Here is a 20384-nt window from a genome sequence, read left to right on the forward strand (position 1 = left end):
TACACGCGGGGCCCCCACAGGACCCAAAAATCCAGGGTAATGGTCGGAAACGTGATGTGGAGGGCTCCCTGCAGCCCGGGCTGTGGGAAAACCACGAAAGAGACAGGGGAAAACTCCGAGCGACCCCTCCGGGACTGCGGGAGCGTTGAAAGTAAATTTGGCGCTTCTTTATGCAAACCAAAAATCTGCAAAGTTTCTGCCAAGTACCTATTACTAAGTACCTATAAATGTTAGATGTTCATCATGTGTTACAGTTAAAGCTGACTGTGAAGGTAAGTGCTTTAACCTGTGAGAACAGTCAGAGGGCGGTTTGTATGGGCTAAGAACGCTGTCAAAAACAACGTGTATGTAAAGACGGAAATGTGTGCATATTAGTCAATAGTTGTGCATAAGTAAAATATTGTATATTTTCTCTATAAGAATACAAAATAAAATGTTACAGCTTCAAGAAATTACAAACACAAAGTTCAAGTTTACAGTTGTGGTTTATTCTTTATGAATACAATATGCTATAACAGTTTGTGAATATGATTTATTTTCTATGAGAATACGAATTTACATCAGCGACTTGGTGTCACGTGATCTCAGGCTGGTTAGTGGAGCACAGTTTGTCGATTCGTGTTGCGCATGCGCTGTCACACTCCTCACCGCAGAAAAACGTAGTGCCGGGATTGTATGATGGAAAAAGGTAATGGGAGATAATTCAGTCTTAAAGGAATATTAGGAACAGAGGGGAGATAGGGGGAAATAAATCAAGAGTATTATAAATAAAGCATTGTTCTTATTTTTATGAAATACAAAACTAAAACAGAGAATATGGTGGGTGGAGTTATACAATGATGTATAATAATTTGTATTCTCATAGAAAATAAATCGTATTCACAAACTGTTATAGCATATTGTATTCATAAACAATAAACCATAACTGTAAACTTGTACTTTGTGTTTGTAATTTCTTGAAGCTGTAACATTTTGTATTCTTATAGAGAAAATGTACAATACCTCTTTTGGATTTTACTTATGCACAACTATTGACTAATATGCACACATTTCCGTCTTTACATACACATTGTTTTTGACAGCGTTCTTAGCCCAGAGGTTTGCGTCGGAAGGTTTTAGTCATGCTCAGACAGAGCAGTGTAATTCCCATACATATCCACTAAAGGGCGCAAGAGGACCTTCATTTCCATCGCTCCTGTTTCTTTTTGGTTGATGATGGTTGTGTGTTTGCCAAAATAAATATAGATGTGTACTTTATGTAAACTTAAAGTTTATGAAAATGCTGGGTTGATTAACACTTCGCATTATCTAGCCGATGTATCAGACAAAACAATTAGATAAAACATAGAAGATAGAAACTAAAAGCCTTAATAAAGAGAACCCACGTGATACAAGATTCAACCCATTTCCCGAAACATGTCAACAACCAAAAAAGAAAACAATCAGAAATCCCAGCCTAAAACTACAAAATTTGCTACCAAACACTTCCCAGCATATTTATTTTTAAAAGCACAAAAAATACAATATTTCGAACAACAGAAACGTAAAAGCAACAAACTACAGGAGTAAAAAAAAATTGATTTCTCACAAAATACCGCAACTGTTTAACAAACCCAAAAACTACACCCCTGAGGCACATAATAAGAAACCTTCGAACATGCAAAATATCATACTTTAATTTTACAGTTTAATAAAACACATAAAAATACTAGTGCAACAAAGACAATAAAATAAAGAATTGAAAACTTATTTCACTCTATTAAGTTTAGTTGTGCTAGCTCTTCCATATTGTTCTCGTCTTTTATCAGTAACAAAAAATACTTAAACAATTCTAAAAATGCTTTTACGTATTAAATGTATTCCCGTATAGAGACATATGCTTTAAACCACTCAAAGAACCTGAAAGACATAGATTATTATCACTCAGTGCAGTCAGGAGGTCATCTAATTTATCGTATTGTACAACAATGGTTTCTGGCACACAGCTGGAGGAAAAGGCCCAGGTCTGCAGCAGATTAAAGAGCTCTAAAGATCAATGATCTCAAGGTAATCACACAAACTGTTGCGAGGTGATCCAATCTGCACTTCCAGAACCCAATCTGGTCAGAATGGATAAATATACATTATTCATCACTTCGCTTATGGTCAGAACTGTAAACTACAGTATATTTATGATTCTGTTGCTTGTTGTCTTCTCTCATAACCTCATGGAGCATTTCTGACTCTTCTTAGTTCATTTACGCTGATTATCAGAAAATAAGTCGATGCAGGCACCAACGTGACGTGTCAGATACCTGATGATTAAGAAATGAATAACCTGCTGGATCAGGGTGGGAACATCAGGGGGTGGAGATATTTGGGTGAGGCGGTCCTGCAACAGGCTTCCAGTCTGCGGAGAGGCTAAAATCGAGCCGGACACCGACTGGGAGCCATACGTCTCTTTTTTTCACCCACAGTAAGAAGTGATGTGTGACAACTATCCACACGGGCTGAAGTGGCCCCCAGAGGAACGACTTCAGTGCCGCCTGTGCGCATAAGGATAGGAGGTGGTGGATGTTTCCACTAGGACGCACAGCTGTGAAACAGTATGAATGCAAAACGTCCAGCATCTGAGGGTCCCGGGGCGCCACGGTGATGGACATGGATCCCTTTTTTAGGAGAAAGCGGGCCGGTTTGGTGAAGTCCCTGCTGAGTTTGTCCCTGATCTTCGCGTCTGTTCTGATGATTCTCAAGCTGAGACTTTCGGAAAAAGACGCAGTGGGGACCAAACACGCACAGGAGCCGAGCTGGTGCGGCTCGGACTGTTTTCCATCCATCAAGGCGCCTGTGCGGTCTAATTTCTGGAGACTAAACGCCGCGACGCCAAGCAACACAGTGAACTCGCAGCGGGTATCCAACGGGACCCCGACCAGCTGGGACGCACAGGTTCTCAACTGCAGTGAGGACGAATCGGTGAAGAACCAGGACTGGTTCCGGCGCCTGGACCCGAGATTTCACCAGTTTGTTCTGCACAGACACTGCAGGTACTTTCCCATGCTCATCAACCACCCGGAAAAATGCGCGGATGGAGAGGTGCACCTCCTCATGGTGATCAAGTCCGTCATCGAGCAGCACGACCGGCGGGAAGCCGTGCGCAAAACCTGGGGCAAGGAGATTACAGTGGATGGAAAGAAGATCAAAACTTTATTTTTACTTGGAACTCCGATAACAGGTAAAGACACAAAGAACCTCCAGAAACTGATCGAGTACGAGGATCAGATCTACAAAGACATCCTGCAGTGGGACTTCATGGACACCTTCTTCAACCTGACCCTCAAGGAGGTCAACTTCCTCAAGTGGTTCAACATCTATTGTCCCAGAGTGAAGTTCATATTCAAAGGAGATGACGACGTGTTCGTGAACACACACAACCTGCTGGAGCTCATTGGTTTCAAAGAGCAGGAGCGCAAAGATGTCGACTTATTTGTGGGGGACACTATTTCCAAGGCGATCCCCATCCGGAACCGGCAGAGCAAATACTACATACCTAAAGAACTCTACGACCGGCCATACCCGCCCTATGTGGGAGGTGGGGGGTTCGTGATGTCCTCCAACCTGGCCAGGAGGCTCTTCGCGGTCTCAGAGGACGTGGAGCTGTACCCCATCGACGACGTGTTTTTAGGGATGTGTTTAAAGAAGCTGAACGTGGCTCCGGAGCTGCACTCGGCCTTCAGGACCTTCGGTATTACCAGGCACAAGGCGAGCTCCCTGAACAGGGAGCCGTGCTTTTATAAGAGCCTCATCGTGGTGCACAAACTGAGCGCGCAGGAGCTGCTCCGCATGTGGCGCATAGTGCACAACAAGGACCTGGTTTGCGCACAACGGACCTCCATATAACGGACACCCAGTAGGGTATGAAATTCACTTTTAGTTGATCAGTACATTTTATGAAGTCGCAGCGTCTGAAGTGTGTTTTTTTTTTTTTTTTTTTAATTCTTCACTAGATTGTCTGCATGTCGGATAAAACTGCTCTAAAGATGGACGAACAGTTTGGACTATAAATGGACCTCATTTTGTTGATGATTTGTAATCTGTAAAACCACTAAAGCTCCAACTACTTAGATCAAACATGGACGTTTATTAAATTCAGTTTGTGCCATGCACAATCATATAATCACACTTCATTTTAGATTTTGGGGGTATACTGTTTGAATATGTAGGTTAAAACTTGACTTTTTAGTTCAGGTGTTCCCCTGAGGCAGATGTTATTTTTCTAATTTCAGGACTAAAGACTAGGCATGGGTCGGTATGAGATTCGAATGGCATGATGATCTTAAGTATTACAGTATTTATACAAAAATATTAAACTATTAATGTCTAATTTGAAATATTTGCATTAATCTAAACCAGGAAATCAACAATTATTCCTTCTCCTACCACATGATAATTATTACAGTTAATGTAATTTAAAATTTAAAACACTGGCAACACCAAGCAACAGGTTTGTAATCTGCTTGCTTATCGGACACAATAGGACACCTGTTTAATGCAGTTTCAAAAAGAGTGGCGAGTGATTGCTAGCTGGCTCTCCTTTTGTTTCATCACCTAAATTATCCTTTTATTTATTTATTTATTTATTTATTTAATTTTCTGCAAATAGAAACATTTCCAAAATGTTGAATTTGTCTTGGCTGACCAGCAGTGCACAGAAACATGTGGGGGAAGGGCACTGAATTGCTACTCTGTTATTCATACAGCTGAAGACACGTCTTTACTCTCTGCCATCTCATTTAAACGATTTGAAATCATCAGGAGAGTTTGATTTATAAATGTTAGCATATGCTAAACCGTTGTGTTCTTGAGATCATAATCTTGGTATAATTTGATACGGCTACCCGGCCCATGCCTGACTGTAACTGCAGAGGGGACTTTATGGGGTTACAGCAAAGAACGAACAGCTACAGTTATGGTTATGTGATTATTTTACAATGTATTGTAAGAAAAAAAAAATCTCTGAAAATCTTTTTGGTGTCAATATGTTGTTTATGGTTTAGATCATTATTTTGTTTAACAGAAAGAAGGCCCAAAACCAAAGAAACAAGGGCTAATGCAAATTATTCTTGTATTTGTTGTAAATAAAACTGAACTCCCATAGTCCCTTTGTAAATGTACCATGGCTGGTGTCATTATTTGATTAACCGGCAATGTCTGGACAACATCCTGGCTGTGATTTGGCAAAACACAATAAGATCTGAAGCTTTACAGACAAGAAGATAAATTCCTCCTTTATTTCAGTGTAGCTAACTACCAGTCAGTTACTGTTTTTGCCTGAAACAGAGACATTTAGTCATCTCTAACTCGTTTGAGCCAGCTTTATTTTACACATACAAAAACATTGTCACCGAAAAATAGCTACTTTATGCAAACGTGATAAAAAATATTGACTACAGTGCACAGAAAGCACCATGAAAAGCCCACGGTTACTATGATCTCGCAGGAGAAGCACATTAAACATCAAACACAAAGCCCTGTTAGAAACCAAATATAATATATCGTATCAAGCAGCAGCAGCTGTTCAGTGTTTGCTCTGGTGTTACCCATCTCTGACATTAGAGAAACAGCTGCAACAGGAACAAAAACTACAGTCTAAGAATACACATGTTTGAGAGCATTTTTAGGCCAGTCTTCATGTTCACAAATACTCTCGGACACTTTTTTTCCGATGTGTTTTAACTGGCCCCTTCTTAAAATTTGTACGTTAGAAAAAGAGGAAATAAATCAGATGCCTTAATATTTTTAGCAGTCCTCTAACTGTGCCAACGTTAGGTCTAATGCAACCATCTATCTTTATTTCACTTGTGAGATTGTCACTGGGCAATTTTCAGGGAAATAATTACTGTATTTATCGTTATAATTTCTTTGGTAAAGTGCTACTTCATTCCTGTATACAGTGTAAAGAAATAGCAATAATAGGAAAAAATGAATGCAGATGGCTCACTGATGGTGACAATAAAGCTTAGGCAGGTTGGGAATTGCTTTTGGAAGGAAGAATTGTCTGCAATGTTGCCACGGAGTAAAGATTTCAGCCTGTAGCCTGATCCTTCCGCTTGTATTGATGCCTTTACAAAGACAGGTTTAAAATTGTACAGAAGTGAGCATTTATCTATCTATCTATAGTTCAAACTAGATATTTGCATAGACTGAATAAAATAGTGTTCTCCTGCCTGCAAGCTTCACCCTTTTTCCTGCAAATGTAACAATATTCATTATGGCCAAATTGTTCAATTTTACTTTCATCAGACCATAGGACATGTCTCCAGAAACTAAAGTTATTGTCTCTGAGTGCATTTTCAAACAGAAATCTGTCAGTTTATGCAGATTTTGGAGTAATGGCTTCTTCCTCACAGAGTGACTTTTAAGCCCATGTTGAAACAGGGGTCATTTCTCTGTGGACAAAGACTCTCTCCTACCAGGTTCAGCCAGAATCTTTACAAGATTTTGTTGCTTTTGTTCTGGGGTTAATTTGAACGTTTTTGCACCAAAACACATTAATTTGTGGGACATAGAATCCGTCTCCTTCCAGAAAAGTACGAAAGCCAGATATTTCCATACTGTTTATACTTCTTATAATTTTTAGAACAGATGAATGTGGCACCTTCAGACATCTGGATAATCCATACTTGTGGATGTCCACAATTATCTTCCTGATATCTTGGCTTATTCATTGTGGTTTTTCTATGATGTCCCACAAGGAAGCTGTGAAAATTGAAGTGTTGCCTTACAATACATGCCCTGCTATGCCTTCAGGTAACAAAAATGTTATTGATTAACCTATCAGATGCTTACAAAGTCATGATATCATCTTCTGGGCTTTCCAACATTGTTTAAAGGCAAAAAAATACAAGTAGTGTATGCAAACTTCTGAATATGAAGAAAGTGATAAAAAAAAAATCTGTCTCATTATTCTACCATTTAGCAAACAAACAATTTATGTCATCTTGTTGAGCTAAAACAGGAAAAAATGTATACTGGTTTGATGCTGGACAGTGAGAAAAAAAAGACCAGTGTATGTAAATACTGTATATGGTTTTAACTGTACGCCATAGAAATGGGTATATAAAGTGCCAATTGTTCCGTAAAACAAAGTTAAATAAAAAAAAAGAAAGAAATCTCCACACTTGTAGCATCACTGAATGGCTTGTTTTACCGTAATGGGAAACTTGACAATCTTACACAGAACGTTCAGTCAGCAGACTGGGACAACAAATGTCCTTAGCAATGTCAGGGTGATGTAATCAGTGTTGTGTCAGCTTGGTGGAACTGTATTTTCAGCAGAGAGCCTGCATTGTGGAAGATGTAGAGGTGGAATAAGCAGAAATGTTGTACTGAAAACATGCAGCTGGCTGCATAATTGGAAATACTGCATCATGTACTTACGAATCAGTACATCCTCACCTTGGCTTTATTTTTTTCAATATGATCTTCATCATTAAAAGTATCAACAGCTATACAGTAAAAAAATATAAGGTTTTCCTTCAAAGCAAAATACAACAGCTTTAAACAGAGGTTAGCAATAAAAGGAGCTTAAGAGATCCGAAGCCTTGTAAAGATGTATCAATTACCAGCACAGTGCGCCCATATTTACTGGCCCAACAGGTGTTTGATGGCAGAGGTTTGACCTATGGACAGGACAGAGTGAGTCAGCATTATATTCGAATACAAATGAAGCATTTGTTTCACACCAGGCTGAGCTGCATTATTTTAATATTGCTAGTCGGTGTTTGAGCTGGAAAAACAGGTGGACTCGATTTGTCGATAACTCTCAGATGAGGGGGGAGGGTTTGTTTCTTCTGGTTAAGTACCGCCTCTAGCTGATGAAGTCCGACCAACTTCAGCGCTTTCCTGCTACATTTCTCCTTGCCATGGGTGTCAGGGATGGGATCCGACTGCCTCTGCCCATGGGCCCAGTTCTGGTTCCAGCTCCAGCTCTGACCGACCACAACTGCTTTGTTCCACCAGCAGCCCTACCTGGATAGACAAACACACCTACTAAATACCATCCTTTCCTTACAATAACAGGGAGCCAGCAGTACTAATGATGTGACTATAAACAGGAAGCCTCTGTGAAGTCAACAGCTCATGATGGTATTACATAACCCTAGAACCTTTGCACATTTGTCAGGTTGGATATTATTTGAATGGCCAACACATAGTGGAGTATAATCTGATAGGGATGGAAACATGACACATAGTTTTCAAAATTCCTTAAAAATCGGCATGAAATGTGTGGGATGCAAATGCATGCATACCTCCTTACTCTAACACCCCTAAATCAAATCAAGAGCCACTAAATGACATCAGAAGTCAACAAATTAGTAGTGTCTGCTTAAATGCCATTTAATTTCAACACAACTACAATTGCTACATGAAGCCTTCATAGGTTCCTTAGCAGAACATTAGTGAACACACAGCTGCATGAAGACCAAGGAACACCCCAGACAGACAATTAGAAAAGCAGATAAGAGGCCCAACGAAACTCCAGGAGAGCTGTAAAGATCCAAAACCCAGGAGGGAGAATCTGTGTAGAGGACAACCATTAGTTCACTAAGGCCATAAATCTGGCCTTAATTAAATAGTGGTAAGAAGAAAGCCTTTGTTGAAGAAAAGAAGTCCAGTGAAGTTGTGACAAACGGTGTAGAGGACACAACAAATATATTTTAAGAGAGTGATCTAGTCAGATGAGACCAAAATTGAACTTTTTGGCCTACATGCAAAACATGTGTCACCTTGAACACACCATCTCAATAGTAAAACATGGTGGTGGCAGTATCATGCTGTGAGGAGGCTTTTCTTCAGCAGGGACAGAGAAGCCTGTCAGAGTTGATGGGAAGATCATCCAATCTGGATCAGCTTGAGCTATTTTGTAAAACTTCAGGCTCCTGATGTGCAAAGTTAAGTGAAAGGAAGTTCTACAAATTATCGACCCAGGGGGAATAAATACAAACCCAAACCACATGTCAGATTGTTCTTAGTAAAAAATGTAAACCATATTTTAATTTGCCTTTAATTCCTAATTCCCAGCGACACGAACAATGAACAATGAACAATCCCAGAACCCGGTGGTGGACACCGGCAGTAAGGGATGCTGTCAAGCTGAAGAAGGAGTCCCATCGGCTGTGGTTGGCTTGTGGGACTCCTGAGGCGGCTGACGGGTACCGTGAGGCCAAGCGTGCTGCGGCCCGGGCTGTGGTAAAGGCAAAAACTCGGGCCTGGGAGGAGTTCGGCGAGGCCATGGAGAAGGACTACCGGTTGGCCTCGAAGCGATTCTGGCAAACCGTCCGGCGCCTCAGGAGGGGGAAGCAGTGCTTCGCCAACACTGTTTATAGTGGGGGCGGGAGACTGCTGACCTCAACTGAGGACATTATCGGGCGGTGGAAGGAGTATTTCGAGGATCTCCTCAATCCTGCCATCACGCTTTCCCTGGTGGAAACAGAGGTTGGGGACTCGGGGTTGGACTCTTTCATCACCCAGGCTGGAGTCACCGAGATTGTTTCAAAAGCTCAGCGGTGGCAAGGCTTCGGGGGTGGATGAGATCCGCCCTGAGTACCAAGTCTCTGGATGTTGTTGTGCTGTCATGGTTGACACGCCTCTTCAACATTGCGTGGCGGTCGGGGACAGTGCCTCTGGACTGGCAGACTGGGGTGGTGTGTTCCAACTACAGGGGGATCACACTCCTCAGCCTCCCTGGTAAGGCCTACGCCAGGGTATTGGAGAGGAGAGTCCGGCCGATAGTCAAACCTCGGCTTCAGGAGGAGCAGTGTGGTTTTTGTCCTGGCCGTGGAACACTGGACCAGCTCTATACCCTCTACAGTGTGCTCGAGGGTTCATGGGAATTCGCCCAACCGGTCCACATGTGTTTTGTGGACCTGGAGAAACATTCGACTGTGTCCCTCGTGCTGCCCTGTGGGAGGTGCTCCAGGAGTATGAAATCGGGGGCCCTTTATTAGGGGCCCTGTACGAGCGGAGCAGGAGTTTGGTCCGCATTGCCGGCACTAAGTCGGACCTGTTCCCGGTGCATGTTGGACTCCGGCAGGGCTGGTGCTGTTCATAACCTTTATGGACAGGATTTCTAGGCGCAGCAAGGGCCGGAGGGGGTCTGGTTTGGGGACCAGTGGATTTCGTCTCTTCTTTTTGCAGATGACGTGGCCCTGCTGGCCCCCTCTAGCCAAGACCTACAGCATGCGCTGGGGCGGTTCGCAGCCGAGTGCGAAGCGGCTGGGATGAAGATCAGCTCCTCCAAGTCCGAGGCCATGGTTCTCAACCGGAAAAGGGTGGCTTGTCCTCTTCAGGTTGGAGGGGAGTTCCTGCCTCAAGTGGAGGAGTTTAAGTATCTCGGGGTCTTGTTCACGAGTGGGGGAAAAATGGAGCGGGAGATTGACAGACGGATCGGTGCGGCTGCCGCAGTAATGGGGGCACTGTGCCGGTCCATTGTGGTGAAGAGAGAGCTGAGCCGAAAAGCGAAGCTCTCGATTTACCGGTCGGTCTACGTTCCTACCCTCACCTATGGCCATGAACTTTGGGTCATGACCGAAAGAACGAGATCCCGTATACAAGCGGCTGAAATGAGCTTCCTCCGTAGGGTGGCCGGGCACTCCCTTAGAGATAGGGTGAGGAGCTCGGCCATCCAGGAGGGGCTCGGAGTAGAGCCGCTGCTCCTCCACATCGAGAGGAGCCAGTTGAGGTGGCTCGGGCATCTACACTGGATGCCTCTTGAACGCCTTCCTCGGGAGGTGTTCCAGGCACGTCCCACCGGGAGGAGGCCCAGGGGACGGCCCAGGACACGCTGGAGGGACTATGTCTCTCAGCTGGCCTGGGAACGCCTTGGGCTCCCCCTGGAGGAACTCGAGGAGGTGTCTGGGGAGAGGGACGTCTGGGTGTCTCTGCTGAGTCTGCTGCCCCGCGACCCGGTCCCGGATAAGCGGAAGACGACGAGTACGAGTACGAACAATGAAAACAGAGTTTATAATAGAGGTTAATATAGAACACATAAGTTCCACATTACTGTTGCTAAAACCAAGTAGACATAAGTTACGAAATATTGGTTTATTTACAGCATCACCCTACAGTCTCAAGCATGCAACACCAATAGTGTGTCCGCATCAGTCACACACTATTGGTGTTGCAGTCTCAAGCATGCAACACCAATAGTGTGTCCGCATCAGTCACACACTATTGGTGTTGCAGTCTCAAGCATGCAACACCAATAGTGTGTCCGCATCAGTCAAGAGGAAATAGCACCAACAAGTTGGGCCAATAAAAACAACATGCACAAAATGAAGAGTCCCAACAAAACATCAAACATGAAGGCTGATAAGCTAATCTTGCTATCATGTTAACTTTATGTGTTAAGGGACAAAATGGAAAAGGTGCAGCGTTATATTTTTACCAACAGGCCTGAACTGCATACCTCTCACACACTACACCATGTAGGCAGGAGGTGGATGAAAGCTTTACCTTGTGCTGGCTGGGTTCGTTGGGACACCGCAGTCCTGCGTGAGTTTTGTTTACACCCCTCTCTGCCCATGAGGTGAGCCTTCCAGGCCTGGAACACGGACAAAAGTAGCACAGTGAGTTTATTCCTTCACCAGGAACCTTCTTGACTGGGACAACCACAGGTGACTGTAGGCCCAGTCAAAGCATGACTGGTTGCCCACCCTCCCATTAACAGTGCCCTCTTTCATTGGGCTTACACTCACCACTAAAGCAAAGAGAATCTGTGAATTTCTGCACCCTATTTTTAGGTTGTGTGAGATGAGATACTGAAGTGAATTTTCAAGTCTTAATTCTTATGTTTTTCTCTCTTTTTTTTGCTGGGTTGTCTTTTTTGGTGCCAGAAGCATTCATGCAATACATACAATGTGAGGCTCTGCATAACAAAGCTTATTTAACACAAAATCTAATTAATACTCAACATTTTGCATTGATGCACTTAAACCAAACAACAAATACAGTTTAAAAAGATGCAAACCACCTGCTCAATATTCTTACTTACTTCAGACTATAGCTGAAGAGGTAGAATGACTCACTTATGTTTCTTTTATTTATTTCTAAACCATTGTTGCATTTGCATGAATACATAACTCTAAAAGGTCCATCTTGTAATTGAAAGTTAACAATTCAAATTTATCATATATTGCCAGAAGCAGTGAAACATATCGGCCACCAAAGATTTGGGCCTATAAATACTCCGCAATAACAGAGAAATCCGTTCTCCCTTCCAGGGGTGCAAGAACAAAATGGCATCCTTCGGTTCTTGCAGCCCTGGTTTTGGACTTCTTGTAGCTTGTTCTTGACGAATATTCTGTGCAGAACCTTTTTTCTCGTGTGGTGTCAGTGCAGTGGGAGAGACCTATGAAAACTTCCTGTATACAAGTTCTTGATATGCTCTGGCCAGAAAGAACTTTGTTCTTGTAGCCCCAGGAAAGAGAACACATTTATTTGCTCTTTCAGAGAACGCATTGTCCTTAAAAAAAAAAACTGTGCATGATGTGAAAAACCTGCTGCATGCGGCAAATTTGTACTTTTCTTAATTTTTAGGTTTCCACCATCTGAACCTGATTGATCCTGAGGTGGCTTGACAGGTCAGTTGCACGACAGTCGCATCAAAAAGAAATACGATTGGAGAGACTATTGTTATTTCTCTTTGTTAGGCAGTGAATTTACATTAGTAATTAAAGCACAAAAAGGGCATGGGTTTTTACTATAAACAATGCCCTGCTTCAGATTAAACATTTACCATGTGATATACTGCCAAACCATCTCAGTTTTATGAAAGACGAATAAGTAAATCTGGTAATGTACAGTGGTAACCACACATTTTATAAGCTGCTGGTTGGGTTTTCTACAAGTCATGGAAATGTAAAGAATGTGATGGTATTTTCTTAACCAGGACCTTATTACACACACCTTTAAGAACAAAGCCTGTGAAAATAACAGTGTTGTACCCTAACACCTGTTTGTGCCTAAAGCCGACTACAATGGTTTGTCTGTTTTTCTCTCTCTTTCTTTTGATGCAAAGACAAAGAAAAAACACGTCTTAGCATACAAAGATGTTTAAGCCATTGCTGGTGGATTACCAGACTGCTTAAAATAAATCTTACCTCTTCTCCTGGTGGAAAGTTGCTGTGACACAAAGGGCAGTGGTTGGAGACGGAGCCTTTACCTGAAATAAGCACTTGAACATAAACACCATTTGTTTAAGCGGACTAACTATGCAAATACTGAAAAGCAACTGAAATCCAAACAAAATGTAACCGCTGCAACATATTTTTTTAAGAACTGAGAATCCAGTCTAAGCTAACTCAGAAGACAAATTTAATCAACTTGTCCTGAAAAAAGATAAGACTTCAGCTTAAAGGCAATGCAAAAGCTTCACCGATGTTATTTATGTAACATGTCTGCTTACAACACAGAATGAACATACATTTACTCTTCATTATAGGACTGAAGTTTGCTGGCTTTTCAAACATAATTTCAGCTGACAGTAACTAGTTAGAAAGTCTACTCTGTAGCATGAAAATAACTGTTATAGACAAGGTTTAGCTGTAAATAAACAGACAAATAAGAGAGTCAGTCATCTCGAGGAACTGATAAATAAACAATAAACAAGGAAGGAAACACAAGCAGGGTCATGTTTGTTAAACTAAGGATGGTGAAATAATGATGGGTTTTGTTGTTTTAGGTTGTTTGCGATTACCATAATTATTTCTACTTGCTGAATGTTAGAATACTGAGAGCGAATGTTCTAGATTTGTTTTTCTTTGACACATCTAACACTTCTGACTTTCCTTGAAGTCAAATGTTTACATACTCTAAGATTATTATATCCATTAAACAAGTTGAGATATTGATATCAAGACTTTGAAAGTATGTGATTATTAATTCACAATATTTGAGGTAATGAAGGCATACTTGGTTACATTTCCGCATTCACATTGCTTCCTTGTCTGACATCATGGAAAAATAAAAAGAAATCCGCAAACATATCAGGATCTCAACAAGTTAATCCTACTATGAACATCCAGCTATTACTACCTTCAGGAAGAAGACAGGTTCTGTTTCTGATAAATCACAACATAACATGTTGCAAATGGTGCAAATTAACACCAGAAAAAGAAGCAAAAGGCCTTGTGAAAATGCTGACTGAAGCTAGTAAGAAAGTATTATCCACAGAGGGCCGTACTGACTTGGGCAATTTTTCGGCACTCAGACAACAATTGTGAGCAATACTCTGCCGGACAGGACACGGTCAAAAAAAAAAAAAAAAAAAAGAACACAATGCCACCTTTGAAGTATGGGAGTGGAAGCATCACGTTCTGTGGGTATTTTGCTGCAGGGGTTATTGGTGCACTTTACCTTATATGGAATACTGAAGCAACATGTCAAGAAATCACCCAGGAAATTACAGCCTGGAGACAAATGGACAGTTACCCTAAGCATGCTGCCAAATTAGTTACCAAGTGGCTGAAGAGCAACAAAGATAATATTTCCATCCCAAATCCCCGGCCACAGTTCCATAGACAGTATGTGTTGTAAAATTGTTACATCAGTTCTGTCAGGAGGAATGGAAGAATAGTCCAGTAAAATATTGCAAGAAACTTCCAAAAGGATACCCAGAACATTTCATCCAAGTTTAAAAGGCATTTGTGCCAAACATTAAGGCAATGTGTTTTAACTGTCTAAATTGATTTAACTTAAAATATGATTATTTTCCTCATTATTCAGCCATTTAGCAAATTTAGTAAACATAAATAATTTTGTTATCAAACATGAAAAGATTAGTCTGATTTAATTTAAATCAGTGGAAAAAATGTGCTATGTCTTTTTATGCAGTCTAAGCCATGTAAATGACTGGTTTCAACTGTCTATGTGTTTTCTGCAGAATATCATTTTTTTATTCTAAAATATTTAATGCATGTTTAACAGAGGATAAACTTTATAGGAAGAGATGGTGGTGCTTAGATCTGTCACCAAAAGCGGTTTTCCCATTTAACAATATGCACATTATGATGATTACAGGATTTAATCATGATAATCTCATCACTACAACACGTTTCACAAAAAATTCATCTACAAACAGTAATAGCTGAAACGGAGTTGAAACTTAACGAATGCCTCCACGCCACTTTAGAACTACACTTAGCAAGCTACGGGCAGGAAGTCTGTTAAGCAGCAGACTTTAGTCTGGCTGTGAGCAGACAGCCCACCTACTTATCCAGGCTGGTCTGATGGTTAAAACCTAATGGATCTAGGACATCATGGTTTACTCATGCCACCTGGGTGGAATTTTCTTGTTTTGGCCATTTGCATTGCCTTCATTATGTTAGTCTTGCCATACCAGACTTATTATCACCTTTATTTCAGAAAAAAATAGCATCATTAAATGTTTGGGGTTATTGATGCATGCCACTATCTCTCCTAAAGTAATTTTATCTATATGTTTTAACCAAAGTCAAAGAATGCAGAACAAATAAGATATTACAAAAAAGCCTTGCCTGAAACATTTTAAAGATTTTCCATCCAGGTGAAGTACTGAAATCGACTTACGGTTACAGTTTGAACCCTGAACATGACAAGTGAGAACCTCAGTGAGGACAGCTTCTGAGCAGCGTGGACACTGGCTAAACTTGGATCTGTTTTCACATTCCCGCAGCAGGTGCTCTGTGAGACTGGCTATCTCCACTACCTGTGAACACAACACACACGTGCACAGAGGCCCTTTGTGGAAGTCATAAAACAGATTGTTAAACAACTTACTTTGAAGAAGATAAAAAAAATACAAGTGTCAAACCTATGAATGTACCTGTCTACACTCATCACAGCGCCGCAGCATCAGACACTGTTTCCAGTAATGAAGGTCTAATCCGTCCTCGGTCAATGATTCATCTTTTTTACCACAGAAAATGCACATGCTGGAACAGATTGTAGGGATCCTATCAAATCATGTTGTATCGCAACATCAGTGACATAAAGCTAAGGCCCTAACCAAATTTACATTAAACAAATAAGCAGCAAAAGGAACTGATTGAGCTTTAGCACAGCAAACTGGAGCATGTCAAAAGCTATTACTCACCAACTATATTGTTTTTTTATCTGTTTTGTTTCTTAATATTTTTACAGGCCAGCACTGGGTTTTACAGTACTTACTTATCCAGATACTTGATGGATTGATGTACATCTATGCAATCAGTTGTCTTGCTATGAGGCCCTTTTGTGACACCTGGAGATAAATGGGTCCAAGAAAGTTGCTTGTTAAAACTCCAGTGATTCAAAGTGTTCCTAAACAAAAATAGTACAGACTTTTAAAAAACTAAGAACTACAGTCATATTCAGTACATTAGAATATTCGTTCCGATGAGGCTCTATTGTCAGGTTAAAAGTACTTTTTGAAAATAACAACCTTTAAGCAGGTATTAAACATACTTTTCATTAGGCCCACATTTTTGTATTTGTAAATGTAATTGTTTTCATTGGTCTGATGTAATATTCTAACTGTAAAAGTTGTGTTTTTAGTAGCTGTAAGCGGAAAATCAGAATTAACAGAAATAAAGGCTTGAAAACATCATTGCTGCAGAGTGACCGTTTTGTTTATATTTTCATTTTCCTCCCCTCTGCGTCATCTACTTCAAGCATTTAGCAAGCTGAGGTGAGTGAATCGTCTTTACTACAGAGAGAGCATCTGCATAGTGTAGCAAAGCATGAGATTAAGCAATGTTATCAGGTCATTGCTGCGACATTTGAATAGCACGTGTGTCAATTCAGTAGCAGTGGTGCATGTGTATAGTATATATGGCAATTCAGAGTTGAAATGCTCATGCGGTGGAACATTTTGACACATAGAAAAAACTCTGTGGCAATCTGACTTACCTAGAGATTAAGTTGTGCGAGCTAAAGTATAAGTATATATATAATGTATACAGTAGTGATACTGGAACGTTATCTGCACTGTACAGCATATTTGCAGCACATCTTCCTACACTAATGAAACGCAATGCTGACACACAATAGTGTGATGGGGTACAATGTTAAATCCAAAAGATGCTAGTAATAAAAGTAGTAATCCTGCAATAAACTATTATACATTGAAATGTTTTTAGTTAGATCTAATACATTTTTACATTTCTTCTAAATGGAACTTAGTTCTCTGTAATATGTTGTTACAATAAGCCTAATTTCGAGAATTTATGCAAATAAAACCTTGTGAGTAAAAAATGCTAAAGGAACAAATGAAGTATAAGAGGCCAAACTATTACATGTTCCACAATTTGAATGACTTATGTACAGACTTAACTTTTTAATTTCCTCACTTAAAAAAATAACATTTCCTCTAACAAAAGAGCTACTAACAAAACATCTGCTGATTTTTTAAATTTCTTAATAAATCCATCTTTTTTTGCACTTTTTTAAACTTCATACTCCAGTAATGATATTATGCTATAATAGTATAAGATGGAAATGAGATTTCTTTCTGCTGTTTTAAATAAACAGTATTTACATACTAGCTGTGGCACCTTCTGAGGATTTCTCAACTTTGTCTTGTTCTTTATTGGATGTTTCACCTGTGGTGCCTTCATTCTCTCTTTCCTACACATCAGAGGAAAACAAACATGTCAGAGCATGCAACCACCTTCAAATTGACAGCAGTCATAAACACAAATGAGCAAATTTTAGAAGAGTTGATGCAAAAGCAGACCAATGACAGCTTCACCTACTGTGATGTCTTTCAAGGTTGCCAGATGCTTTTGAAGATAGTTGATTTCTTCCTTCTCCTTTTGACCAAGTGGCTGTCTAAAAACGTTTTTCAAAGTCTAAGAGAAAAGGAACATGCTGTTAGCCTGTTTGTGTAATTCATGTCCATGTTTGCTATGCTCTTTATAGGGCTCTTGAAACTACCTTTATGTAGCAAAACTGAAAAGCAGTGTCACTATGTGCATGTAACATGTCAGAACTTTGATGTTATTGTTCTGTTACAATAACAGAGAGCCAAGGTTACACTTTAGCATACTTGATAAGATAATGTCAGGATTATTGTTAGTGCTATCTCCCAAAAAAAAAATCATTATGAGGATATAACACTTTTCCAAAGAACCCTATTATGTATAATCAACTAATATTTCTGGATCTGAATTTGATAACCAAATATTAAAAGAGGGAGGAAGACAGTAGGTTTTGTCAGATGATCTTTACATTCCATGCAAACTTCACCAGCCTTTTTTGACATAGTCAAGGTCTTGTCTAGAAACCCATCCTACAAGTTCAGCTTATAAGAATGCTCCCATCTAGCAAGTGTAAGAGTTTCACTGCCCACCTACTATCTGCTCTTTGGGCTACTACCTGTTTACAATAAAGAATACTCTCTTTGTCAGTTTGATGCAAATAATTTGACCAGAGTAAGGAAATCCACGAATGAAATGTGTCAAAAAGAACAACAATATTTGCCTGAGGTTCAAAAATGTTTCCTTCAATCTTTTCAAATCCATCAAAGAGGGTTTTGTAGAGGAAGTTCTTCCGTGTGGCAGCATCATTAGGTGGAAGGTAGCTGAGAACAGCACCTCTGTGCTGCTCATACAGGGATAAGATGATGCGTACTGCCAGCTCTCGAACCCCTTTTGCACTGTGCTCCAAAGCAGCTGTACAGAACTGATAACAGGCACAAAATTAGATCAACATGAATTAAATCAATACAGTAAATACTTTTTAAGGTTTTAATCCAAGAATTAAAAAAAGAACTGAAGTTTGTTAATATGAAATTGGTGAGCAAAGTACAAATAAGGCTAATGATAATGATGAGTGTGACAACAGATATACTTAAATGTGTCAAAAGTTCATATTCCTAGTATATTATTTCACAAGAGTATTACACCAGAACAGGCATGGGTGGATTACAGGTATCCAGGTACATCAATGTTTTAAACAGTTATAGCTTCAACGCCATCATCCCATCCCTGTGGTTTAATTTGTTTTCAATAAGAAAAAGTGCAGGAGATTGCTCTGCCTGTAGGAGGCATAGAGGAAGGTGGTGTTGGGACTGCACATGTGAATTAACTAAAAGCTATAATCTTGTGCAGCTAATGGTGACGTTCATATTTAGAGTTTTAAAATATTTACTTTTTTTTCAAATAAAGTTCTAGGTCAAATAGTTGTCACTCTCCCAATGGTTGCTGTGAACTGCTGGTCAGCTGGAGGAAAGACACCGTTTTCAAAAAGCTGCACAATATTCTGCTCAAACATGTTCACTTGAAAACCGCTACTAAATTCAGCAGGTGTTTAATTTTTTATTTTAATAACATTATGTTTGATTATTTTTGCAGTACAAGGAATTATTGTTGATTTCCATTTTTGAACATGCAAATAAAGCAGGTCTTAAATAATTATTCCAACTATTTGAAAGCTATTCTTCTTTGTACATGTTGTCATAAGGTTGTTGAATTATTTGTTATTTGTGAACAAACGAAGTGCTCTTTGTTACACTCTGTGGCACAATAGAACAAAGCAGGGTCCCCAGTAAAGAATGTTCCTCCTGGATTAATAAAATTAACCACAATTTCAGGAGATGCGGTTGGAAAACTGAATGTTTGTAGAAAACTATGGCTTCAAATTTATTAGCTGCATCTTAGAGATCTAATCACATCTTTGAATGTTATGGTTAAACAGGGACTATCTCTGCGCTGACACGTGGTCTACCTTTGCTCTTGCTACATTGCAAGATGTAAGTGATCTGATTGGCCACAAAAAACCCACCTCATATAATCCTGATGTCCTTCCACACTCTCTTTTCATTAGGGTACTTGATTCTGTGGACTCACGCAAACCTTAAGCAAGCTGCTGTGGAGCCAATACTGAAAAAACTAACTTAGACGCATCTCTTCATAACAGTTGCAGGTCATCATTCAAACTCCCCTTTGTGTCAGAAATGGCTTTACTGAAGTCTTCCAATGACATTTGATAGTGGCAGATTGGTGATCTTTCACTTTTACTAACAGTCAAAACCAAATACAGAGGTTAGACACCAGAGATGTAAAGTCTTCACATCGAACTGTTTTATGTGCTCTAAGCAACCAGTCGCGGGGACGTCAAATGTCACTGCCACTCTGCGCAATGACAGGTGATTTCCCTTTCATCGTCCCTAATCTGGCTTAATCGCAGTATACAACACCTTTTTTGTTGTTTTTCCAAAGCTACAAGGCAAATTAGCTCTTCCTCCTTGCCCAAAGACGCTGTGGCAGAAATTGAGGGGAAATTTTAGAAATTGGTATGTCGACTAAGAAATCTCAAACATCTGTGGACACTCACAGTATTCCCAACTCTGTGGGAGCCTCAGTAAGTGGGTTGTTTTTTCAGTGGAC

At 40.3% G+C, this 20384-nt stretch overlaps 2 protein-coding genes across 9 annotated transcripts in view; one reads left to right on the forward strand and one right to left on the reverse strand.

The window, feature by feature from the left end:
• The first annotated feature begins 1347 nt into the window (after window positions 1–1347).
• Window positions 1348–5150, forward strand: b3gnt7l (UDP-GlcNAc:betaGal beta-1,3-N-acetylglucosaminyltransferase 7, like). Its single transcript, XM_047371575.1, has 2 exons — window positions 1348–3891; window positions 3984–5150. The coding sequence occupies exon 1, from the start codon at window positions 2635–2637 to the stop codon at window positions 3874–3876; it is 1242 nt and encodes a 413-aa protein (XP_047227531.1). The 5' UTR covers window positions 1348–2634; the 3' UTR covers window positions 3877–3891; window positions 3984–5150.
• A 186-nt stretch (window positions 5151–5336) lies between these two features.
• Window positions 5337–20384, reverse strand: part of cep104 (centrosomal protein 104) — a 50161-nt gene continuing 35113 nt past the window's right edge. For 4 of the 8 annotated variants that reach the window (XM_047371539.1, XM_047371547.1, XM_047371556.1 and 1 more), the window contains 9 exons: window positions 18478–18678; window positions 17751–17846; window positions 17538–17622; window positions 16186–16258; window positions 15842–15950; window positions 15586–15724; window positions 13140–13213; window positions 11494–11581; window positions 5337–8007 (listed from right to left, as the gene is read on the reverse strand). In XM_047371539.1, coding sequence (XP_047227495.1) covers window positions 7871–8007; window positions 11494–11581; window positions 13140–13213; window positions 15586–15724; window positions 15842–15950; window positions 16186–16258; window positions 17538–17622; window positions 17751–17846; window positions 18478–18678 — 1002 coding nt within the window. In that variant the 3' untranslated portion in view covers window positions 5337–7870. The remainder of the gene's footprint in view (window positions 8008–11493; window positions 11582–13139; window positions 13214–15585; window positions 15725–15841; window positions 15951–16185; window positions 16259–17537; window positions 17623–17750; window positions 17847–18477; window positions 18679–20384) is intronic. The other 4 variants (XM_047371564.1, XM_047371534.1, XM_047371518.1 and 1 more) reach the window with 3 other exon arrangements.

This window comes from Girardinichthys multiradiatus, chromosome 1, assembly GCF_021462225.1.
Source record: "Girardinichthys multiradiatus isolate DD_20200921_A chromosome 1, DD_fGirMul_XY1, whole genome shotgun sequence".
NCBI lineage: Eukaryota > Metazoa > Chordata > Actinopteri > Cyprinodontiformes > Goodeidae > Girardinichthys > Girardinichthys multiradiatus.

Coding starts and splice junctions, on each gene's coding strand:
- b3gnt7l (XM_047371575.1), top strand. CDS start 2,635: ATGGACATGGATCCCTTTTTTAGGAGAAAGCGGGCCGGTTTGGTGAAG.